Source organism: Ursus americanus, chromosome 16 (genome assembly GCF_024610735.1).
Source record: "Ursus americanus isolate L20-20 chromosome 16, mUrsAme1.1.p, whole genome shotgun sequence".
Taxonomy (NCBI): Eukaryota; Metazoa; Chordata; class Mammalia; order Carnivora; family Ursidae; genus Ursus; species Ursus americanus.
In genome coordinates, this window is record NC_142142.1 from 43,774,972 (window position 1) to 43,800,926 (window position 25,955).

The 25,955-nt window shown below is 44.7% G+C and overlaps 1 protein-coding gene across 3 annotated transcripts in view; it reads left to right on the forward strand.

The window, feature by feature from the left end:
- FEZ1 (fasciculation and elongation protein zeta 1) overlaps positions 1-25,955 on the forward strand; it is a 43,824-nt gene that overhangs the window by 11,698 nt on the left and 6,171 nt on the right. For 2 of the 3 annotated variants that reach the window (XM_045798066.2, XM_045798067.2), the window contains exons 3-8: positions 1,579-1,678; positions 16,589-16,675; positions 18,557-18,725; positions 21,409-21,680; positions 22,633-22,713; positions 23,820-23,895. In XM_045798066.2, coding sequence (XP_045654022.1) covers positions 1,579-1,678; positions 16,589-16,675; positions 18,557-18,725; positions 21,409-21,680; positions 22,633-22,713; positions 23,820-23,895 — 785 coding nt within the window. The remainder of the gene's footprint in view (positions 1-1,578; positions 1,679-16,588; positions 16,676-18,556; positions 18,726-21,408; positions 21,681-22,632; positions 22,714-23,819; positions 23,896-25,955) is intronic. The other variant, XM_045798068.2, reaches the window with a different exon arrangement.

Consider the following 25,955-nt stretch of genomic DNA (forward strand, 5'->3'; position numbering starts at 1 on the left):
CCTGCACTTACCTTTTTAGCGACTTACCCTGGATTTCGTCATGTTTTGAATTTGATCCATGGCTATACTTCATTGCTTATTTTTAAATGGCTGTTTCTTTATTTAAGTCGATCTCAATACAATTTACCTTCATAGACTGTATTTTTGTAGGTATCACTCACGTTTGACATGTGTGGGCACCTGAGGGAGATTGCATAGAGCCCTTGTTTATCATTAGCTAGGATGAACTCGAGTGCCCCTGGGTGCCATGGACAGCATTATTTTAGGAGCTTGGTTTACTGATTTATATTAATCTCTCGGTGTTGACTTATTTGTTTATTTTCCTGTGTGTGGAGAGTTTGTGACTTTAGGTAATTTCCCCTAACCCTCTTCTTTCCTTTTCCCCCAAGAAGTCTTTCTGAAATAAGTGAATTAAATGATGATGAATTGTAGAAAAGAGTTTCGTATAATGTACATATTGGAATTTTTAAAAGAAATGTAATAAAGGGAGCCCCATCTTCCCTCACTAAGAACCAGTTAGAAGTGTATTGATTGATTCCTTTCATATATTTGCCTTAGAGTGTCCATGACGGAGAGAGACTTACACTGCTAGAGGGCGGGACTGTGCCACCTGCAGGCTCCCCAGAGCATTTTGGGTAATAAGTAAGCATGGACAGGATTGGCCTTATCCCCTTAGCTACATTAGATGTCAAGAAGTTAATTCTTTTTTTTTTTTTTAAGATTGTATTTATTTATTTGACAGAGAGACAGCCAGAGAGAGAGGGAACACAGCAGGGGGAGTGGGAGAGGAAGAAGCAGGCTCCCAGCAGAGGAGCCCGATGTGGGGCTCGATCCCAGAACGCTGGGATCACGCCCTGAGCCGAAGGCAGATGCTTAACGACTGAGCCACCCAGGCGCCCCTCAAGAAGTTAATTCTTGACCATTTAGATTGCAGGCCTCTAAAATTGAAATGCATCTAAGCTCTATGATAGCCCTGATCTTAAGGAGATTCAGACAGAAAATCTGCCCCGATTATCTATCATCTATCTATCTATCTATCTATCTATCTATCTATCTATCTATCTATCACCTATCTGTCTGTCTATATCTATCTATCTATCTATCTATCTATCTATCTATCTATCTATCTATCTATCTATCTATCATGATCTTCCTCTTTCTCTCTCACTCTTCTTTGCCCACAGGAAAGGAAAGGAAACATGGGCATTTCTCAGGTTCATGACACATGAACTGTTTGGTTGAGGGACAGATTTATTTTCAGGGGCAATTTATTTTTTGCCAGAGGTGATTTGATTGTAGACTCTACCATTTGTATCTCAATGGCGAGAAAGGCCTCTTCTCTTAAGCAAACACCTTTCATGCAGATGCCCGTGGCCAGGGTCCATTCTCTTGGCTCTTTCTCTCCTGGTCGTGCCTCTAATTCCGTTTTTAAGCTGCTTTGCTCTTGCACGCTGGAAGGCAGATGATCTCAGCCTGGCACACACAGAAGCCTCTCTCCTCCCCTGGCCCAGCTCTTCCTTCCTCCGGGCGGGGCCAGGCCACAGATGTGTGCTAATGAGAGCTTCTCTTTGTTCACAGGGTTTGGGATGCTCTGACAGACAGTTACATCCCTTCACTCTCCGAAGACTGGAGGGACCCAAACATGGAGGCTCTGAATGGCAACAGCTCTGACACCGAGGTACCTCTCTGGGGCCCCTTACTTAATAAGGCTTGAGAAGACGTGGATTCCAGTTAGAAAAACATTCAGTAATTCAGCAGTCTTCCCCATTAGGTGATGAAGCTCAGGAATAGCTTCAAAACATTGCTGGGAAGGCAGGCGTCATGGAGGAGGCGAAGAATAAGGTGAGGGGACATCCAGTGTAGACGAGGTGATTCCGGTGGCTATCCGTAAAGAGTGTAAATGCAGATTACTCTGTTGTTGATCTGTGTCCTGCAACATGCAAAATTAGGTGGTCTGAAGTAAGAGGAGAAGAGTGACTGTCACAGGCTTCTCCTGTGTTCAAATAATCATGGCTTAAAAAAAAAAATCAGGGTTTCCTATCGAAAATGAACAGTTCAGTCCCACCAAAAACAAGATGGCAAATACTGATAGGTTTGTGGCAAGGTCAAAGCCTGGCTAATGGCCAAAGCGGGGGCGTAGACATTAGTGAGGTGTCCACTCAATGGGGAGTGGCCAATGAGGCCAATGAGACGTTTATGGACTCAACCAAGAAGACATTTACGTGGCTGAACTTGACTCACATTCTGTGCTTACTGATGCCAAAGAAAAATGTAGCCTGAGGCTTCTGAATAAAGAGAATACTTGTTTTGAGTTGATTTGCATGGGCTATGAGGACTGATCTTTCAGAAGATCCAGATGGCCCTTCCTGGCTGAATCTTCGTATAGAAAAGTAAAATCATTTCATGGCTCTGTCCTTCTTAAAAGCCGATTTCTGCCTTGCCTGGTTTTCTAGTTTCAGCTGTAAAGGAAATTTGACGATTTCTTAGCAGGAAGGGCTGTCACAGCCCTGTGCGCTCAGCAAGTGAGGGAAAGGGAGGTGGATCTCATCTTCCTAGGTCCTCCAGAATTGAGTCCAAGTGGAAGAGCAAGAGACGCATTTCCCTTACGTGGCGGTATTTCTGCAGAGCATGGCCCCAAGTAGCCCAGCATAGAGATCAGCAGTTGGCTGATTTGTTAAAAAGGTAGCTGTACCTCCTTAACTCTTTTAATAATTAGCAATCCCAAAGTCTCAAAACCTCAAGGTTTCATCGATGGGGCAAGTAAGATGGTGACTTTGACACTAGGAGATTCGAGACAAGCCTACTCAGTGTGGACACAGGAGGCTGCATCCCAAGTCCTGTTTTGGCTCCCGACTGTTTGTTTTCTCTTGCGATGCTTATAGGTATCCTCACCCCAAATGCAAAGGGCAAAGAAGCAACCATGGAATAAATGTAGTTACTGAAAAGAAATCCGGTCCATCGTGGTGCAAAAGGCAGATTTTGCTTTGTTATCTCTTTGGCCACCTTTCCAACTCATTTTGTGGTTTAAGCCAAAGGATGTATACGATAGCCCGCCCTTCAAAAGGTCTCTAATTTATCCTCATTTGCAGATTTCCCTCAAGAGGGTTAATATTTCAGGGCAAATTGAATGACCCTGAGAAGGATGATCTTGAGTTCTGCTCCTTGTGAAATTTCTTCCATCCAGCCCATGGGAGAATGACAGGGTAGCAAAAGTAGATGGATTAGGGCTGTTTTATTTCATCTCCTTTATTATCGGGATTCATTACAGTAGAGGCTCTTTTAACTGACTTCAGTTTAAATGATTTGCTAGATTAACCAGCGTTCTGTACTCCTGTAAAAGAGCGGCCGACCAGTGCCCTTGGCTTGCTGAATGCACACAGCTGGTAGGCTTCTTCGAGCAAGCCCTCATAGCTCTTCTTCTACTTAAGTGGTTCATTGCCAAGAATCAGTTGTGTTTGTTCCCAAACCTCTTTATGCTCGTCCTTGTGACTCTAAGTAATGTAATCAAACATTATAGAAACTGTTGGATTATGACAGCAAAGAGAGTCATGTTTTGCTTTTTTAAAATCAAAGTGACACATGTACATAGTCTTTCTTTTTTTTCAAGATTTTATTTATTTATTTGAGATAGAGTGAGATGAGAGCAAGAGCGAGCTCCAGTGAGCGAGTGAGAGAGAGCGAGAGCGAGCACAAGCGGGGGGTGGGGGGTGGGTAGAGGGAGAGAGAGAGAAGCAGGCTCTCCATTAAGCAGGGAGCCCAACTTGGGGCTCAGTCACAGGGCCCTGGGATCATGACCTGAGCCGAAAGCAGATGCTTAACCAACTGAGCCACCCAGGCGCCCCACACATGAACAGAGTTTTAAAAGTCAAATAATACTTTAAAAATATTATAAGACTTAAAGCCTCTCCCACCCCCAGCAGCTCCTGACTTGTCTTTCCCTACTCCACAGGCAGCCACTTTGATTTCTTTTGGCAAATACCTCGGATTTTCTAAGTAATGCATTTATATTGCTGTTTGCTTGATGATTAAGATCAACAGTTTGGGCTGTTATCTATTAACTTTATACTATGGAAGATAAGATTTAATGCTTTCACACCACCTCAAATATGCACACTTAGCGTTCCCCCTGTTAATAGAGGGTTGTCACCAATTTATAGTGAAATCAATATTAAATGTAGAAACTATTATAACTATGTAAAATACTTCTTCTTACTGAATCACGTAGTGTTGTATATTTCTTCTCTTATACAACCTTTTGTTGAACCTGGAGTAAAGAATTATCTTGTTTTTTTTTTTATTTGCTTAGTTTTCTGTATATCTATCAATAGTTCAACCTCAAACTCGGAGCGAAATTTAAATCTCACAATATGGTTAAGAAAAAAATCAGACTTTCAGGGGCGCGTGGGTAGCTTAGTTGGTTGGGTGTCTGCCTTCAGCTCGGGTCGTGATCTCAGGGTCCTGGTATCGAGCCCCAAGTTGGGCTCCCTGCTCAATGCGGAGTCTGCTTCTCCCTCTGCCTCCGCTGCTCCCTCTACTTGTGCTCTGTCAAATAAATAAATAAAATCTTAAAAAGAAAATCAGATGTTCTGTCAATTCTTTTTTGTTTTGTTTTGTCTTGAAAACATCCAAATGAGTGCCCCCATGTTTCTACTGTACACCTGTTTTCTAGATCTGGTGCACAGCTGTTGGCGTGAGACTTTCCTTCACTTTCATTCCGGGGATTCTTCCTGCCTCTCTCTCTCCTGTCCTCTGACTGCTCTATTTTTTATCTTTCTGGGGATATTCCCTTGTTTTGGTGGAAAAAAAAATTCAGCATATTCTTGAGAAAGGGCACAGAGGAAGGTGCTTTTTAGAATATACTAGAATGTCTCTATTCTATCATATACTTGATTGGGAGTTTGATTTGATAGTTATTTTAGGTTGCAAAACTTTTTTTTTACCTGGAATTCTGAAGGCATTGTTCTCTTATCTTCCAGCTTTCCCTTACTGTTGAGCAGCCCTCAAATCCATTTTGATTCTCCTTTTATATGTGACTCTCTTTTGGTTCTTTCTGAAAGCATTTAGGATATTCTTTTTTCTTTCTCATTTGAAATTTTCCATTGATGTGCCTTATAGTGAAGTCCCCCCCTATTCATCCTGCATTATACTTAGTGGGCCGTTTCAGCCTGGAAGCTCATGACGAAATCGTGGCATGTTTTCTTGTGTTATTTCTCTAAAGATGAATTATTTCTGTTTTCTGCTTCTATTGAGATGATTATGTATGTAGTTCTCTCCTTTATTATGTTAATGTGATAAATTACATGAATTGATTCTCAAATATGAAGTCAACCTTGCATTCTTGAGATAAACCCAACTTGGTCATGGTGTATTATTCTTTTCTTTTATTTCATTGTGTGGTTTTCTTTTTTTCTCATAGCTTTACTGAAGGATGATTGGCATACAATAAGCAGCCCATTTTGAAGTGTTCAATTTGATAAGTTTTGACATATGTATACATCTGTGAAACCATCACCACAATCAAGATATCGCTCATATCCATTAACTGCTCCCTTTCACTCCCCAGTCTCCAGGCAACCCCTTTCTGTCACTATAGATTGGTTTGCGTTTTCTAGAGTTTTGTGTAAATGGAGTCATGCAGCAGGTACTTTTTTTTTTTTTTTTGGTCTGGCTTTTAAAAACTTAGTATAATTATTTAGATATTCATCCATTTTGTTGTTTATATCAACAGTTCGTTCCTTGTTATTGCTGAGGGGTGTTCCATTACAGAGATACACCAGAACTGGCTTTTCACTCACCTGTTGATGGACATTTGGGTTGTTTTGAACATTATAAATAAAGCTATTGTGACTATTCTTGCCTAAGTCTGTTTGTAGATATATGTCTCCGTTTCTCTGGGGTAAAAAAACCTACGAGTGGAATGTTGGGGTCATATGGTAAATGTATGTTTCACTTTTTAAGAATCTGCCAAACTGTTTTCCAGTTTGAGAGCTCCCGTTATCCACATCCTTGCCAACACCTGTTACGGACAGCCTTTTACATTGTAGACATTGGAGTAGGTATCTAGAGTACCCTATTTCGGTTAAACTTGCACTTCCTTAGTAACATGCGATTGAGCATCTTTTCATGTACTTATTTATAATCTGTGCATCTTCAGTGAAGCGTGTGTTCAAATCCTTCGCCCACTTTCTTAATGGGTTGTGTGTGTTCTTGTTAAGTTGTTATTGTTCCTTATATGAAAAGGTAGAATGAGGCATACTAAATTATTAAGAGTTTATTTAAGTAAGATCAAATAGGACAGCACCAAACCCAAAGTGGTTAGGGGTGCTCCATCAACGGGAACTAGAGGAACGACTTTTATATGGAAAAGGTGGAAGCAAAGGAAGGAAATTATTTGATGGGCTATAGCTTATATGGTTGTATTATTTGGGAAAGCCTAGATGGCTCTTTGTGATTGGTTGTTCTTTGGTTTGAATTCTTAACCTTGAGGCAGTAGAGGCTTAGGTTTTCGTTTGCTTGGTGGGTTACTAAGGCATTAAAACCACCTCAGTCTAATGGCCTCCATGTTTAATTAACTTAACACATACATTCTAGACATAGTCCTTTGTCTGATTTATGTTTTATGCACATCTTTTTGTCTATGGATTGCCTTGTAGCTTTCTTTCTTTTTTTTTTTTTTTTAAAGATTTTATTTATTTATTTGACAGAGATAGAGACAGCCAGCGAGAGAGGGAACACAAGCAGGGGGAGTGGGAGAGGAAGAAGCAGGCTCATAGCGGAGGAGCCCGATGTGGGGCTCGATCCCAGAACGCTGGGATCATGCCCTGAGCCGAAGGCAGACGTTTAAGGACTGCGCCACCCAGGCGCCCCCCTTTTAGCTTTCTTAACATATTTTGAAGGTCAAATGTTTTTTTTAATGTGATGAAGCCCAATTTACTGATTTTTTTCTTTTTATAGTTTGTGCTTCGTGTGCAGTATTTAAGTAGTCATTGAGATTTTTTTCATAAGTCTTCTAGAAGTTGTATAGTTTTAGGTTGTCTGTGGCTGATGATTCATTTCAAGTTAGTTTCTGTATATGGTGTGAGGTAAGGGTCAAAGTTCATTTGTGGGTATGTGTGTGTATGGCTATCCAGTTGTTCTGGTACAACTAATTGGAAATATTATTCTTTCCCTATTAAATTGTCTTGGCACCTTTGTTGAAAATCAATTGCCCATATATGTGTGGATCTATTTCCGAATTCTTTATTCTGTTTCATTGATGTATGTCATTCTCTCTGCTGATACCATGCTGTATTCATTACTGTAGCTTTGTAATAAGTCTCGACATAAAGTAGTACAGCTGCTGACCCTTGAACAACACGGGTTTGAACTGTGTGAGCCTGCTTACATGAGGATTTTTTTGGGGAAAAACAGTACTGTAAATGTATTTTCTCTTCCTTATGATTTTCTTCATAATATTTTCTTCTCTCAAGCTTACTTTATTGTAAAAATACAGTATATAATACATAAAAAATACCAAATATGTGTTAATCAACTGTCTATATTATCAGTAAGGCTTCTGTCAACTTAACCAATAGTTAAGTTTTGGGGCAGTCAGAAGTTAATATGTGGATTTTTGACAGTGCAGGGCGTCTGCACTCCTAACCCCTGCATTGTCCTATGGTCAACTGTATAAATCTTTTAACTTTGTTCTTTTTTTTTTTCGAAGTCGTTTTGGCTATTTTAGGTCCTTTGCATTTCCATATAAATTTTGGAATCAGCTAAGTAATTTCTCGAAGTTGTTGGAAATTCAACTTGCGACTGTGTTAAATCCATAGATCAACTTAATTTATTCTATTAATGTGGTGTATTACACGAATTGATTTTCAAATATTAAACCAACCTTTCATTCTTAAGATAAACCCCACTTAGTCATGGGGTCATGATGTAGTATTTTTTTTTATATAATGTGGGATTTGATTGCTAATATTTTATTAAAATTTTTGTGTCTTGCTCACAAGGAATCTTTTTCTGTAATTTTCTTGTAATGTCATAACACGAATGGGGAATTTTTCTTTCTCTAGTTTCTGAAAGAGTTTGTCTTAGTTAGATCGGTATTATTTCTTCCTTATATGTTTGGTAGACTACACCAGCGAAACCACCTGGACCACGGGTTTTCTCTGTGGAAGGTTTTTGACGATGTATTCAGTTTCTTTAATAAATATAGGGGTGTTCAGATTTTCTATTTCTTCCGCCAGTTGATTTCGAACAGTGTTTTTCAGGGAATTTTTTTCATTTAATCTAAGTAATTGAAGTATTCACTACAAAGTTCTTTGTGATATGCTCTTATTATTTTAATGTTAGTATCCGTTATCAATTACAAAGTATTTAATGTTAGTAAAGTAAGTAGTGATGTTCTCCTCTTTATTTCAGATCTGCTAATTTGTGTTTTCTTTCGCCTTCTCTCCCTCTTCTTCCCCTCTTCTCTCTTCAGTGTAGTTATGGGTTTATCACTTTTTTTGGGGGGGGTTGTCACTTTTATTAATCTCTCCAGAAAACCACTCCTGGTTTCTTTTTTTCCTCTGTTGTTTGTTCATTTTCTAGCTTGTTGATTTCTTTCCTTAACTTTATTATTTCCTTACTTATACTTTCTAGGTTTTACTAAGCCTCTTAAGGTGGGAGCTTAGATCAGATTTTAAACTTTAAAAATGATTGTCTTGGTCCACCCAGGCTGCTATAATGAAATACCACAGACAGGGTGGCTTACAAACAACAGAAATTTATCTCTCGCAGTTAAGGAGGCTGGAATCCAAGATCAGGGTGCCAGCATGACTAGGTTCTGGTAAAGGCCCACTTCTGGCTTGCAGACTGCCGATTTCTGGCTGTGTCCTGACATGGTACAAGGGATCTCAGGAGCTCTGTGGAGCCTCTTTTATAAGGCACCAATCCCATTCATGAGGGCTCTACCATGACCTAAGCGAATCCCTGGAGTCCCCACCTCTTAATACCATCACGTTGGGCATTAAGATATCAACAAATGAATTTTGGGAGGACACAAACATTCAGACCAGCAATAACATAAGCATCTTAAAATAATAAAATTTCCTTTCAGCATTGCTTTACCTGAATCCCATAATTTTGATATAGTGTGTTTTTACTAACCTCATTTTTAAGTATTTTCTAATTTCTCTTGTGATTTCTTCTTTGACCTATGGGTTATTTAGATGTATGTTACTTAATTTCAAAATGTTTGGGGATTTTATAGTTATCATTTTGTATTGATTTCTGATTTAATCTTGTTAGAGAACACAATCTGTACAAATTCAATCTTTTAAAATATATTGGGATTGATATACAGCCCAGCATATGTTGTATCTTAGGAATGCACTATGTGCCATTGGAAAGAATGTATATTCTGCAATTATCGGTTGTAATGTTCTGTAAAGGTCAACTAGATTAAGTTGGTTTATAGTATTGTTGAATTCTTCTAGCTCTTAACTAATTTTTGCCTGTTTATCCATTACAATTTATTTTTTTGTTTTATTACTAAAGTATAGTTGATGTACAATGTTAAATTAGTTATCTTTTCAGGTGCACAACATAGTGAGTTGACCATTCTATATGTTACGCGATGCTTAACCATGATAAGTATAGTTACCATCTGTCGTCATACGATGTTATTACGATTATGGACTATATTCCCTTTGCTGTACTTTTTATCTCCATGACTGATTGGTTGATTGATTTTAAGTAAGCTCTACACCCAACATGGGGCTTGAATTCATGACCCCAAGATCAAGAGTCACATGCTCTACATAACTGAACCAGCCAGGCGCCCCTTGATTTATTCCTTTTATAACTGGCAGTTTGTACCTTTTAACCCTCTTCAGCTATTTTGCCCATACCCCCCAACCCAGCACACTTCCCTCTGGCAATCACGAGTTTGTTCTCTGTATTTATGAGTGTTTCTATTTTTGTTTGTTTTGTCTTTTTTAGATTACACATATAAGTGAAATCATGGTATTTGCCTGGCTTATTTCACTTAGCATAATACCTTCTGGGTCCATCCATGTTGTCACAAATGTCAAGGTCTCATTCTTTTTTATGGTTGAATAATATTCCATTATATATAGATAAATTTATCGCATCTTCGTATCCATTCATCTATCAATGGACACTTGGGCTGCTTCCATATCTTGACTATTGTAAATAATGCTGCAATAAACATAGGGGTGCATATGTCTTTTTGAATTAATGTTTTCATTTTCTTTGGGTACATAGCTGGTAGTGTAATTACTAGATTGTATCATGTTTCTATCATTCCTTTTACTTTTCGTCTGTGTCTTTATGTTTTAAGTGTGTCTTTTATAGATTGCATATAGTTGAGTCTTTTATGTTTAGTCTGACGATGATCTGTGCTTTTTGGTTTATTGAATTTAGTTCATTTGCATAGTTTTTAGTTCATTAACATTTAAAGTAACTTTAATAGTTTGTGTTTAGGGGTATGATCTTGCATTTCTATTTGTCTTATCTGGGTTTTTTGTTGTTGTTGTTCCTCTGTTCCACCTTCCTTGCCTTCTTTGGATTAATCAATTTTTTCTGGTATTCCATTTTCTTTCTTCCATTGAATTTTTTTTTTTAATTTTTATTTTTTAATTTTTTAAAGATTTTATTTATTTATTTGACAGAGAGAGAGTGAGCGATCACAAGCAGTGGGAGAGGCAGGGCAGAGAGAGAGGGAGAAGCAGTCTCCCCACAGAGCAGGGAGCCCGATGTGGGGCTCCATCCCAGGACCCCAGGATCATGACCTGAGTCAAAGGCAGACGCTTACCAGACTGAACCACCCAGGCGCTCTCTCTTCTGTTAGATTTCAGCTATACCTCTTTGTGTGCTTGTTTTTTGTTTTGGTTTTGTTTTTTACTGACTGCTCTAAGGGTTACACCCGCATTAGTAAGTTAGGGTTCGTAGTATAGTACTTCACATAAAATGTAAGACACCTTCAACAGTATAAGTGTATTCCTGCCATCCTTTGTGCTATTGTTGTCATATATTTTACTTCAATCCACATTATCTACCCCACAACACAAGACATTATTTTTGCTTTAGACGGTTAGTTGTCTTTGAAAGAAATTAGAAGGAAAAACATAATTTTTTTATATTTACCATTTCTGGTGTTATTTCATCCTGTAAATCTGATTTTTAATCATTTCCTTTCAGGCCAAAAAACTTTCTATAATATTTCTTGTAGTGTTAGTTTACAGGTGACAGATTCTCAGCTTTCATTTATCTCATGTTTTCCCTCCTTTCAATGATCACAGCCTTGCACTGTCTGTGCCCAGTGCCTCAAAACAATCGGCTCTTAGATTTTGTCCAGATTTATAGTTGTATGTGGCAGGGTAAGTCCAGTACTAGCTACTCTTTCGTGGCTGGAAGTGGCCATCTCTTCTGCTTTTGCTTTTTGGAATTCCTTTTATTCAAGTGTTGGACTTAAACTGATCTTTTGCTTTTTCTCCCCTCCCATTCTCTATCTACTTATTTTGTTTTACTCTCTAGGGATTTTCTCAGCCTTATCTTCAATTCTTCTACTGAAAATATAAATTTTGCTACCATAATTGTAGTTTCTAAGAGCTCTTTCTTATTGTTTTTTAAAATTAATTCTACTAAACAGGCTACGTTTCAAGGAAGCAGTGTTTTCTTGGTATCTCTCTGAGGACAGTAGTGATAGGAAGGAGTTTCTTCTGCCCTCTGTATTGCTTTTGATTTACGTTTCCTATGTATTTGTTTTAGTCCCTGTTTTTCCTGTTGGGGATTGTCTGCAAATGTTTGACAATCCTTGGGCATATTTAAAAGTGAGGCCAGACTCACAGAGCTCTTCCTGTGGGAGGAGGGCTTGACTCCTACTGCCCCCCGCTGTAGTGATCAGTAAGGACCTGGTTATTTTGTTTGGAGACCCCAAATACTGGCATGCATCTGTACGTCTTTTTTCTTGCACAGTGTAACAGAAATGTATTGACCACTAATGGAGTCCTCCAGTGTTTTGCTTGAGGAGGATAAGCCTGACGGCTAGCATCCTTGGAACATAATCAGGGCAGGAGGCTGAGGGTCTCTGGTGAGCATGTAGACTTTTACTTAATCCCTCTGTTTTGTGCAAGATCCCTCACCCCAGCTTTCAGGTGGCCTGGTGTCTCTTGAGTCCAGGTCCTTCTTAGTTCAACCTTTCCAGAGTGAAATCTCCACTTCTTTTGATGGTGAGAGGGCAGTAGTTGCCTTTCTTCATGGGACAGAAGAAGAGACCTGGGGTCTCACTGCTCCTATGAAGAGTCCTGGCAGATCCTTCCTTTTGCAGCCCCACATCCCAGTGCCCCTAAGTCTCCAATTCTGGAGTCTTTCAGTATTTTTGGGGTGAAAGCACATACTTTGGGAAGCTTTCTCCCACAGGGCTTAACCCTCTGGCCTGCTAGCTTAGCATCTGCTTTCTGGCATCTCGTTTGCTGTTGTCTTTCCTCGGATTCGTTTTGTCCCTGCAGGACATTCTCTTTTGGTCCTCGTGCTCTCACTTTAGTAGGGTTTCAGAAGGAAGACGAGGTAAATGTGTGTGCATAATCTCCTATGCATCTTCCTTCTGCTATTAAAAAAAATGGAGAGCACCTGGGTGGCTCAGTTGGTTAAGTGTCTGCCTTTGGCTCAGGTCGTGATCTCAGGGTCCTGGGATCGAGCCCCACATTGGGCTCCCTGCTCAGCAGGGAGTCTGCTTCTCCCTCTGCCTCTGTGCATGCTCTCTGTCTCTCTTGCTCTGTCTCAGATAAATAAAATCTTTTTAAAAAATAGTGTTCTGATGTGGGTGATAGAAGAAAGACAATGTGGAACCTCTACTCAGAGGCCCATTGTGGAGAAAAAGGCATTGGCCTTACATTAGGAACTTGGGGAAAAAATAAGTATACGCTCATATATATATATATATATATATATATATATATATATATATATATATATATATATTTTTTTTTTTTAAAGATCTCATTCACCCATTCGACAGAGACAGAGACAGCCAGCGAGAGAGGGAACACAAGCAGGGGGAGTGGGAGAGGAAGAAGCAGGCTCATAGCGGAAGAGCCTGACGTGGGGCTCGATCCCACAACGCCGGGACCACACCCAGAGCCGAAGGCAGACGCCTAACCGCTGCGCCACCGAGGCGCCCCACGCTTATATTTTTACATCAAAATAATATGCTCGAGCCTGTAGTATTATTGTTTTTGTAATTCTCCACATTTATTGAGTTTTTCAATTACTCAATATTCTGTTCCTGACTGATATAAAAGACAGTCTCTTTTGTCGCTGTAACTGTAATTAATAGCAGGTGGTGTTGTCTTGGACAAGAGAAAGAAAGTCCAGGACAGTGAGTTCAACCCTTCTGTTTCCCAGGTAACTGAGCAGCTCAGGTGCATGCGGAGGTGGACTGACTATGGGAGGTGACAGTGCGACCATTCCTCTCTCTTTAGTTCGTTCATTAATTCTTTCAAGAAAGGTCTGTTGTCTACATGCTGTTTGCTCTGCTCTGGTGCGTCTCACTGTGGGGATTCAGAGGCGTTGACTTAACCCCACACAGATGTTTCCTGGTTGTTCGCAAGCATGAAGGGATGTAGCTGTCCTTTCCTTGGGCCGGGTGCATAGCATGGATTTTTTTTTTTTTTTTTTGACTTGTTCACTGAAGGTGAAAATGGATCTTTGTTCTCTTAATTTTGGTCAAGAAGGCAACCACCTACGTGGAACAACTGTGATAAGGGAGGGAAATACAAGGCAGTAGAGACTCCCTTTCTTGTGAGTAGAATCATCTGGATTGCCCTGACAGGAGACACTGGTTAATAGTCACTATTGAACACAAGGACTCGGTGTCATTTTAGTCCTCGCTCAGACTACCGTGCGGCAAGATTTAGCGGCATTATAGGCTCCAGGGAAGATTCCATTTACTGTCAAGCTTTAAGCTACCACATCACACCCTTAAGGGCACACCGTTTCCGGAAAGCAGAAGGAAGAAGCAGCTTGCTGAGGAGGATGGCCAGACCTTTTCTGGCTCTGGGTCTTCTTTCCTCCGTTCTGGATAGAAGTCACTTGGAAGAATGATTTATCTTGGAAGAGCCATAGTTCACGTCTACAGTGTGGCAACACCTTGAGTTTCAGTCTACAAAGAAATTCAGCCCCAAATGACCTGGCTGGCAAGTTGTTCAGGCTTTAGCCTTCTCATTGTCACACAAGAGGCTAAAAGAACTCCCCGTTAGTGATTTCTCGGTTTCTGTCATATGTTAAGAATAAGAGTATACCTATACTCTTCCACCTGCATAAGTGTGTGTGTGTGTGTGTGTGTGTGTGTAAATCATATAATCGTATCCATACACAGAAGGGCCATCATTTTTCAAAATTCTTTCTTTTTTTCCCATTAGTCCCCACTCAGCTTTACACTCTGCACAAGATATTGTCCTGGTAATGAAGGGCAGGTAGGGATTCTCTTAAGTGGCATTTGTAAGTCAAGAGGGCTCGTTGAGAACTGGCGGAAGTGGTTAAGGCAGAACAGAGTCTGCTAGGACCAGGAGGAAATGTGGGAGGAGCCCTAGCGAGGGTGCCGAAGGATGAGGGCCCAGACCCTAGGCCTAAAGCTAGAGAGGGAGGAGGAAAGGCAGGGACTTGGTGGGTGTGGTGAAAGCAGAAGCAGGGAATTATCCACACGAGGGAGAGGGAAGGATCCAGGGCTTTCTTTAAGTACTTTGTGTTTGCTTTTCTTTTACTTTTTAGTGGCAGACTTCTGAGGTCTGAGAAAATGTGGGGTAGGTGCCGCTCCCGCAATCCTACGAGCTCAGGGTAACTTGTCAGTGTTTATAGGTGATTTTCAGGTCTCTTTTTACCGAAGCCTGACAAATCAGACCTGTAGGCTTTGTGCCAGGGACGGGGAGAGGAGAGAAAGCTCTGAGAGGCATCCACCCCACTGCTCAGGTTCGATAACGTTTAAACAAGGAGAAAGGGCTATCCCTAGAGGCTGCCTCCCCGCCTTCCGCCAGGAGCTCGGAGGGAAGATCTCGTGCAGGGAGACGGTTTAGCTTGACGATGCACTATCAACAGTCAGTGAAAATTGGCCTTAGCTCAGAAAACATAAACTTCCCACTTAAGAATGCACTTACTGTAAAAAAAAATTCTGGTTATAAACTAACACTCGCTTACAAAAAAGAACCCGAACAGAAAACAACAATCTCTGTTTCCCAGGGTGAGCCTGACTTCCAGCACAGGCCTTTCTGGCCCGGAGAAAGTTTGCCCTAGGAGTGCAGTCGTGTGCAAACTGGGGCTCCAGGAGCTTCGTTCTGCAGAGTGGGGAGTGCGGAAGCCAGGCGGCTACCGCAGGTGGTAGACTTGGCAGGGAGAGGAGCATATGGGTTCGCCAGCAGAAAGAGATGTCACCATCTGGCACGCAAGCCCCTCAGATGATCCCATTACCTCCCTGCCCTACGCCTCATCCAGGTGGAGCACAGATGGCATTTAAGATACATTTGATTAATTTTTTAATGACAGAGTCCTGGTTTTAAGCAAACAGAGAGAGAAGGTGATGTGTTTTGTTAGCGGCGTCGGCCAAGGTGGAGCTCAAAGAAGAGGGGAGAAGTTTCTGAGGATAGGTCATCTGTGACATGATCACTTGGGATGGAACTGGGTGTCTTCTGTGGGAACAGCGGAAGTGTAGTCCCCGGGAAAGAGGCAGATCAGCATGCCAGCTATGGATGAGCAAGTAAAAATTGATTTCTGGAGGAGCAGGAACATTTCCTGGAGGCACTCCTCGCCAGCCCCGTATGACTTTCAGATCGGACTTCTGGACACAGACTGTTAGGTGGTCTCGTGGTTTATTTGGTGCAGGGTTTGAGCATAAATGCCAGCCTGTGGCCGTTTGGGCTATAGGGTCAGGGAAGCCGGACGTGCTCCGAGCATCTGTTGGACTGCAACATCTAGAATCTCAGGGGCTGTGAGCTTGCAGAACCTTACTCGGCACTCTGGCGTCTTGGACGAACGGCGCACCTGTTTCGATATTGTTGGTGTTTTGTCTGTGCGTCAGTTCACGTGGTCGGGTTGTTCTGGGGCGCGTCTCATGTAGATCGGCTACACCCGTCAGCAGCCGCGACACCACACCTAAGATTCCAGTCACGGGGTGGCCTTGCGTCCGGTTCAAAAAGTGTGACTCTTTGGACTGGAACAACCCACCCCTTAAAATGCCTCATACAGTAAATTCTGGAAACAAACCCCCAGACTGAAACTCCTTGTCTAAATAAGAGAGCCTTCGCTGCAGAAATTGGTTGCGGTATCCCTCACCTTGTTCACGCAGGGACCGCCTGTCTGTGGGCTACAGAGCAGTGCTCCTCCCTTCGAGTCGACATCCCTTGTTGGACTCGGGGGTGCATGCTGTGCAGAAGGGGTGTGTTGGAATCGGATGGAACTCTGGGCATCTCTTCAGAGCCCCTCCTTACACAGCAGATGGCCGGCGGGGCCTCTCAGTCCGTGTCGTCTGTTCTAGAGACCAGACAGTAAAGAGAACCCTAGTTCTGCTGATGATCAATCAGAATTCCACCCCACCCCCCTTCAGATCCATGAGAAAGAAGAGGAAGAGTTCAATGAGAAGAGTGAACATGATTCTGGTATCAATGAGGAGCCTCTACTCACAGCAGATCAGGTATGGATACTTCTCTTGGTTCTTGGGACTTTTCGTTCTTTGGATCAAGAAAAAGTCTAAGTACATACGTGTCATGGCCCTTAAAGCAGAAGACAAATATATGGTGGATGGGTCGATGACTCGGAGTGTCTTTGATAAGGGATTTCATTTCTCTCTAGGCCTCCGTTTACCCACCTGCAGTCAATAGGAGCACAGTTCCTGATACTCGGGCTGGGCGGGGCTCATGCTGAGTAGAGCCGGAGAAAGGCCCCGAGTCCACGGGCTTCACTTCTCGCTAAACCTCCAGGTGCAATCTCATTAAGAGTCAAGACACTTAAATCAGGGTCCCAGATACCTACCCTTGCAAAAGTAGAAGTGACAGTTGAGGCTTTTGTATGAAGGGTATTTTCTCCTATTTCATAGAACACTCAAAATGTTGAGCCTTCCAAAAGGAGTCTTAACGGACAGTTGTATCTTTGTTTTAAAAAAAAAAGGTAGCGCTTGACATTTGATTGAATTAGTTATATTTTAGCTTTAGCCATGTATTACTTAGGGAGGGAATAATCTTGGGTCTCTGGATTCTTTTTTCATCTTTTTGGTCAACAAATATTTCTGGGCGACTTTTTGAGCAGACACCATATACATTTTTCACAAAGTAGATCTGAAAAAGCTCCTCCAGGAGCCTGTGGTGCCAGAAAGTGCTTTTCGGCCAAAGGAACTCTTTCATATCTGTGGCAGAAAGGTGGGATATAAACAGGTAAGGATCAAGAGACTGAAGGGCACCAGATGAAAAGAGAAGAGGGGCTAACGGTTATTCTTGTCCATTGTGAGAGAAATACAATTCAGTGATCCGAGGTGAGCGATACGTTCTCTGTGGGGAGAAGGAGAAACTCAGCCATAAAATTCTGAAGGGGGTTTGTCATTTGTTTGCATTTTATAAACGGCTTTCAGGAAGCAAAGCCTAAGTATTCCCTAAATTTGCTGAATGGAGGTGAGACGGTGTGGGAATAAAATAGAGATTATTCTTAAGGTGCGGACACCCTAAGTCCCCTTGTCCCTGGTCCAGCTAACGTGAAGAAACCTGCCTCAGAGAGAACACAGCCCAGGGACCTGGAGCCTGAATCCATCACAGAATCAAGGACAGACAAATGCATGAGCGCCTGTCGTGACCAGACCCCTCCTCGGACGCCTTTCGACTGTCTTGCCTTCTTCCATGTTCTTTACGTGTCAACAGTTAATGAACGGAGCCGCTCACCTGTCTGCCTCTGGCAAACTTCTGATTTAGCTCTCTCTTGTTGGGGCAGAGCCCTAGTAAGACTGGACATGTCAGCTGGGTTTCTTAGCTCCTTTCTGTTCTCCAGACCCTACCTATCCGTTTGTTATTTTAGCCTCCTGTTTGGCATTTGTGGCTGGGCAGCCTTACTTCCTAGCTAGATGAATTCCGGAGATATCTTCTCTGTGTAAGAACAGCCTCCCCATTTTGAGTTGTTCTAGGAACAGCAAAGCACTGTAACGATTAATGGGCTGGGTTTTGTGTTAAAGTTGGGTGGATAAAGTGTTTTCCCACTTAGAATAAAGCGCTCAGCACTTGAAGTCAATGTTCCCTTCCAGGCAGCTCTGCTTTGTTTCCCGAAAGAGGAGTTTATTTCCAATAAAGCACTCATCTAAATGGTGTTCTTGGAAGAGATTTCACATTCAAGAGTGCTTTACGTTGACGAAAGAGTGTGTGTAAGCCTTGGGTCAGATCTATTTTTATTATTATTCAGTATTTATTAAATAACAATATTGCTTTAGGAATTTTACAGGCCGCAAATTAGAAACACCCTTAACTGATCAGAATCTGAGCCGGGCTGTCCCTCCAGCCGAGAACGGAGTTAGCACTCTCTCGCGTACCTTCTTCAGGTGATTGAGGAGATCGAGGGAATGATGCGGAACTCCCCAGACCCCGAGGAAGAAGAGGACGTCCTGGAAGAAGAGGACGAGGGAGAGACCTCTTCCCAGGCAGACTCGGTCCTCCTGCAGGAGATGCAGGCCTTGACCCAGACCTTCAACAACAACTGGTCCTACGAAGGTGAGGGGCCTGGCGGGTGGGCTTGCCGAGGATGAACCCTCCTGGCCGCGGGCCAGGCCGTGGGCACACGCTTCCCATGTAGCTAGGAGGACCTCCAATTCAGGAGTTGGCAACCCCTTTCTTACTGGGCGTCAGGAGAGAAGTTAGCAAATTGTGGGGGTGGCGGAAAGGCATTCGAGCAACATCAAAATGGTAAAGCTAACCAAAGAACAAGACTAAAGCTGAATAAGCAGAAGAAATCGGAACCCACTCTCTAAAATGGTACTACCATAAAATCAATGAGAAAGGTAAGGATCGTTTGAGCTGATATTTTTGGAAAGCTCTCTGTGTGCCAGACCCTGTTCTAAGATTTGTTGGGCATCATCTCATTTCATCCCTACCCCAACTCCAGTAGGATTGGGGTGACTGAGGGTGCTGAGAGGCTAAGTGACTTATTCGATGCCACTGCTGGGGAAATAGAATTAAGAACAAAATCCACCCCCCCCCCCCCAGAAAACCTCTCCACAGAAGGAGAAGAGAAAGCAAACAATGTTATTATTGGATAAGCATGAAGCCAGAGCAGAGCGCCCATCACAAGCAAGTCGCTGAAGGGATTGCAAAACCAGAAAGAAATCCTACGCTCGTCTCCAGCGAAGTGGATACAACCCATTACATTAAATCGGTTTAGCAATCCAGAGAAGGGCGACCAGTTAGGGCCCTGTCATCTTCCTTGATGATGACTTTTCCAGCCCGTGGCTCCCGGGTGGTGGAGGAAACATTCCTGGGTCCTGAGACGGACAAGGGGCTTATTGCATTGTTCAAGTGATGGGCGTCCATCTGCAAAGGACAGAGGGAGGCACCCTCAGAGAACAGGCAGGGGAAGGAGAGAGAAGTCTCTTTCCTTATTTTCGACAGGGAGAGCCAAGCGTCCTATTTTTTAACTTGTATCTGCCCCGACACCCCCGTCCAGGTGGTGAGGGGTGGGGCCCATGTGCGAAGCCAGACAGGTTAATGCCAGCATCCACACTCTTCGTCTGTGTGTCGTGTTAGCTCTCTGACCCAGGTTCCTAGTAATTACGATCAGGCAAAGAAAGGAGTGGATGAGCCGTGGAATGAAAAGATATGACACGGCGAAGGCAGAACTGAGTCTAAGAGCCACCCATCTGGAGGGGTAGCGGTGCCTGTCCTGTAGGAGGGACCGTGATCCTTGGGAGGAGAGGCACAGGTGGGCTGGCGGGGACTTAGAAACACCGCAGAGGCCAGGCCGGCCGGGCAGGTGTCAAGGTCCAAACATGGGTGAAAATCGAGGCCTGCTCTCAGGAACAGTATCCTGAAAATGGAGCTCTGTGGCTCCGAAGAGTAGAGGCCGGGCGAGGGCAAAAGCCGAAGGAATGTGCTGGGAACGATGGGGCCGACTTGGCTGCGGGGCTGCATTCAGGCTGTTCTCAGCCACACAAAGGCCCCAAACATAGCGGGCGACTCAGGAAAACAGCTGAAGTGCACAGTGAAATGGCAAGCACAGAAGGAGGGGGGCAGCTCCAAAGAGCAGAATAAAGGGGGAGGTTGAACCGAGTCAGCAAATCCACAGGCCACGGCAGAAGCAGAACAGAGACGGGAAATGGATTCTGGGGCAGAACCCAAAGATGTTACAAAGGGACAGATTTGAAAAGATGCTCCTCCCACAATCTATGTCTTTTTTTTTAAGTAGGCTCCATGCCAAGCGTGGGGCTTGAACTCATAACCTTGGGATCGAGAGTTGCATGCTCTACGGACTGAGCAAACCAGACGCACCTCCCCCCCCCCGCCCCATCTATTTTAAAATGAAGACATCTGAGGGGACAAGACTTTAAGACAAAGTTATCTGCATCCCATTATCTCAGGTTCCCTTTCCTTTACTCTGACAGCAGGATCTGACCAGCCAGCCCGGGCGCACTTTCCAGTCTGCGTTCCCAGTGGGCCGCACGTTTCCCGTGTTTCTGAGTATCTGCACTGCCGTGCAGGGCCAGGGGTGAAGGGGGCCTCAGATCACTGTGCTTATTTTCCTGGCTGGCTGATCTTGATCAGCTCTTGGGACAAACAGCACCTCTCTCCTGCTCTTCAGCTCATATGCCAAAAACCCCCTCTTCATGTTTTCTGCCGCTGATCTTTGACCCATTTCGCACCAGGAATATCATAGACACAGAGGAAAAATGGTAAGAGGAAGAAGGGATCAAAAAGTCACATGTCTGTCCATGCACGTTTTTTTTTCAAAGATTTTGTTTATTTATTTGTTAGAGAGAGAGCACAAGCAGGGGAGTGGCAGGCAGAGCGGGCAGAGGGAGAAGCCGATTCTCCATGGAGCAGGGAGCCCAACAAGGGACTCAATCCCAGGACCCTGGGATCATGACCTGAGCCGAAGGCAGACGCTTCACCGACTGAGCCACCAGGCGCCCCGTCCATGCACATTTTTGTGAACGGAGCCCACGGTCTTCCGTGGGGCTGTTTCTTCTTCCTCTTTCGTTATCCTGAGAGTGGTGTTCACTGTGACTGTCGTATACAGGTCCCTTCCTTCCGGGCAGGCCCCTAAATTCCCAGTCCTGTAAGGAGGTGGGAGGGGTCCCCTTGGGAGGGGCAGCCCCACCTCCAGCGGCAGCAGGCCCAGGAGCCTCGGGGTGGGCTCTGGCTCGGGTTCAGCTGTCACCTGCAGGTCGGTGTCCCCCTGCAGGCCTGAGGCACATGACTGGGTCGGAGCTGACCGAGCTGCTGGACCAGGTGGAGGGCGCCATCCGGGACTTCTCAGAGGAGCTGGTACAACAGCTGGCCCGCCGGGACGAGCTGGAGTTCGAGAAGGAAGTGAAGAACTCCTTCATCACGGTGCTTATCGAGGTTCAGAACAAGCAGAAGGAGCAGCGAGAACTGATGAAGAAGAGGCGGAAAGAGAAAGGGCTGAGCTTGCAGAGCAGCCGGATAGAGAAGGGAAACCAGATGCCTCTCAAGGTACGTGAACCACCCTGCGGGACGGCGAGCTGCGTCCGGCCTCCCATGCTCTCCGCGTCGGGCCCAGTCCCAAGCCTGCAGAGGACCCATACGCAGCCCGGGACTGAGCAGTGACTGTGAGCAGGACCCTTGGCAGACAGTAGGGCTGTAAAGGGGGAGAAGGCACCCCTGTCTCCTTTCCTCCCCCTTGAGGACCTCGGTCCCGCTGGGCGACACGGGACGTGGACATTGGAAAATACTTGCGTGTGGCCTGTGCTCCCTGAGGCAAAACCTTAGAAAGAGGGGTGAAGGTGGTTAGGATTGAGGGGCGCTTGTGTCCTGGGACTCAGGGTCAGCACCCCTCCTACTCGTCCTGACTTCTCTCTTTAGGATGTCGGGAGGGTGTTTCCAGATTGAAAATTCTGACTCCTTGCTGTTAGATTGACAGGATTCTTCGAACCCGTGGTTCTTGATCAGGGAAGCTCGGGAGAATCCTCCAAGGAGATTGTTCAAAATACCTTGGCCGAGGCTCTGTCCCAGATCTCCTGAATTGGGCCTCGGCTTGTGCATTTTGGAAAAGCCTTCCCGGATAAGGACGGGAGCTTTACATCTGGCCTCCCCAGTTGGAGGGATGTTTTGTTTTCCTCTGTAAGATGCTTGCGTCATCACCTGCCCCAGGCTTACGGTCCTGCTTCATTCCTCTCTGTCCACACGGAGGCTGAAATGAGGAAACCAGGGGGACCTATTGCCCCGAGGGAATGACTAAGAGAAGAGTCTTTGAGCCTCTACTCTTGGTCCTTGCAAAGCTCAGGCTTAAATTTTGGCCTGTTTTTTAGCCCAGGTGTTATCTGGGACAGGGTGGTGGCCGGTGGGTCTGGGTAGCTTGGGGAGGACCCCCAAGTCCCCAGGGAGCGATGACTGTGGGGCAGGAAGCGGTTGTTCGTGAGCCCCCCCTCCCCTCTTCTCTCCCCAGCGCTTCAGCATGGAAGGCATCTCGAACATTCTGCAGAGCGGCATTCGCCAGACCTTTGGCTCCTCAGGAACGGACAAACAGGTACAAGCATTTCCCCGGCTCCCAGCTTTCCTCCTGGACTCTTGCAACCTGGCCTCCCCTGCACGGGGTGATTGACTAGGATTATCCCAGCCCTCAGGCAAAGGGAGGTCTTAGCATCTTCCTCTACTCTTCAGAAGGGACAGTGTCTTTTAAAAGGTGAACTGTTTTTTGTTTTGTTTTGTTTTTGAGCTGTTGCCAGGCCCTCAGGTGCAAAGATGGGTAAGCCCTGGTCCCTGCCCTCACGAAGTGCATAATCTGATAGAAAGGGCATGTGTGTAAACGGACAAGTATGAGATCGTGGAGCAGGCACACGTAATTGTGTGCGTGTGTTAGACATCTTGGTAGCTGAATCCCAAGGGTGAGAATTCTGGCATTGCAGCGAAGAGGGGAGACTTTGGGAATATCTGACCCGGTCCCCTCGTTTTGCAGCGGCGAGAACTAAGATCCACAGAGATTAGATCTTCTCTCAAGGTCACACAGCTAGGGGCAGAACCAAGATCAAAAGATAAGTGTTTTGGCTTTTGGGCTGGAGCTCTTCTCACTCAGGTCCCCAGGCTCCCCCCTCAAGCTTCTGGATCTCTCTGGCATCCTGTTCTCGGGCTCCACGGGCCAAGATGATCTTGTTGTAGAAACGCCTCATCTCCAGCAGAGGGAGCAAACCCAGCGTCCGGGACCAAGGGCGGGGTTGAGGTTCTCGTCCCCGTCGTTTGTGACAAAAGAGAGACTGTTGGATTTCACATTGCACGGCACAGGGTCAGAAGTATGAGCTCCCTCTAAAATGTTCTCTGCGCTCCGACTGAAGGAGAAAAAGCTCACCAGGATTCCCAAATATCCAAAAGCTTCTAGCGTCAGAAGAACATATCCACGGGATGGAGGGCTAGTAGGGTGAAGTCTTACTTTTAGAGACTTTTGCCGGAGATGGGGAAAGGGCCCCGAGGCAGTGGTGTGCAGAATACCATGGGTGTTGCCGTGAGTGTCAGCTCGATGGAACATGTTGGGTAGAGACGATCACAGTCCCCACGCGATTTGTCAACTGGTCTGTCCCGCGGAGGGACCCTACTTGTGTCTCAAGCGCTGCTTGGCATGTTTGTATGTTTGTCTCGTAGTATTTGAACACCGTCATCCCTTATGAGAAGAAAGCCTTGCCCCCGTCAGTGGAAGATCTCCAGATGCTGACAAACAGTGAGTTCCTCTCGTGCTCAGAGAGATGGGCCGCTCGCTCCCCCCCTCCCTCCCTCCCTGGGAGGGGCAGCGCGAGATGGGTCAGACTGTGTCCCTGGGTCGCTTCCTCCCTACACGGGGCACCCAGAGCTGTCCTGTTGTCTCCCTGGCTCCTTGTAAAGGGCAGAGCCCTGCCAGGAAGGACTGTACTGGTAAAGAGGTCGGGGGCGGGCGGGGGCCGTGTGGGGTGGCTCACCCAGCAGTGCTCAAAGCCTTGCCTTCTCGACCTTGTTTGTTCTCTTGTCGGCAACTTCGTTGTCCCACCTGTGGCCCCGCAGCAGGGAGCTTGGTCGAGGGGGCTGGTTGCATTTTTAAGGAGAAGCAAGGTTTCTTGGGTGGCAGGGGGTGGGTACGCCTGACCTGAAAGAATAGTTTTCCTTCCAGGAAATGACTGCCTCCTCTCCTTTGCTTTGGCTCTATTGTCAAATATTAATAAACATCCTCGAGCTATGGGAGAAACCAGTGTGTGATAAAGAGCCCTTTGTAGGCAGAATCTCTTTACATACATCAAATGCAACAACCCCCAAAGGGCTGGGGGCACATGGTATTAGCCATCAGTGTCAGCCTGATTCTTTTAGGAAGAGAAAAATCCGAGGCCGAGCTGGGGTGGCAGGCTCAGTGAATCACAAGAATGTCCATCTCCCTGGCAACCGTGCACCGCACGGAGTGACATAGTAACCGGCCGTCCAGCCCAACGGCGCCCTACTTCTGTCTCTGCCTCGGAGGGGGGGAAAGGCTTGAGCAGCGGGCTAGGGCGAGCGCAGGGCCGTTTGCTACCCCAGGGGAGGGCAAGAGGAGTTTCTTCTGTTCAGCTGAGGAAGACAGACACCTGCTGCCCCCCTCCCCCCGCCCCGTGCTATAAAGGTGACCAAACATTTTCATTGTTATCAGTCTGGGGAACCAAAGCAGGTGGTTCTGGTAAACAGAAATCCTGCCTTCGTCCATGGGTACCGCGTCCTTGAGAATCTGGAATTTTCAATTCAAAGTGCCTTGGCTTCCTCTTCACTCCTTTTAAACTCTTTTATTTGCATAAATATGCACTAAGATTTTTTTTTTTTTTCCAAGGGAGCAGACAGAAATGAACTGACATTTATAGGTGTTTGTGTTTTCACAAGTAGTAAGCGTTTGGAAAATAATTGGGACAGATTACGAAGGTGGATATATGTAAAGTACCCGATCATGGTTTTTTTTAAAAAAGGAAGAGCTATAAATTTATTACAGATACCCATTCAGGAATTCAGTGCAAAATCCTTTCATTTTAATTAAGAAACAGTGGGTTTATTTACATGGTTCAGTTTCGTTTAAAAAATTTTAATTGGAGTGTATCCATCATTTAGAATAGTTTGGAAATACAGAACAGTGAACAAAAGAAAATAAATAATTCATTGTCCCCTCCACTGTGGTTACTATTTTGGTGTTTTCAGCCATAATGTTTTATGTCTTCTCCACGTACTTGGGATTATACTGGCTATAAAATTTTGTATCATGATTTTAGTCATATCAGTTAACATTTGGTTAACATTCTTTTTATGGCTCTCTCTCCTATCATGTGGGTATACCACATTCCAATGTTTTATTCTTTTTAAAAGAAAAAAACTGCCATCTTTCCTAAATGTGAACTCTGCTGCAGGTTATAAAAGCTTTTTTTTGGCCAGTCCTCAATGGATCCGTGAGTGTCTCCTCTTTACCCCTAAACCAAGGACACAGGCCCTGGACCAGCTCTTGGGACTGGACAACTCCTATACATTTTGGATTTTGGCAATGAACTTAGACACATATTGGCTGAATGCAAGGATTGCGTTTTTATAGCTGTCTTCTTCTTCTTCTTCTTTTTTTAAAAGAATTTATTTATTTGAGAGAGGGAGAAAGCATGAGCAGGGGGAGGGGCAGAAGCAGACTCTCCACTGAGCGTGGAGCCAGATGTGGGGCTCGATCCCAGGCCCCCGGGGATCATGACCCGAGCTGAAGACAGATGCAGGCAGATGCTTAACCGACTGAGCCACCCAGGCGCCCCCTCCAGC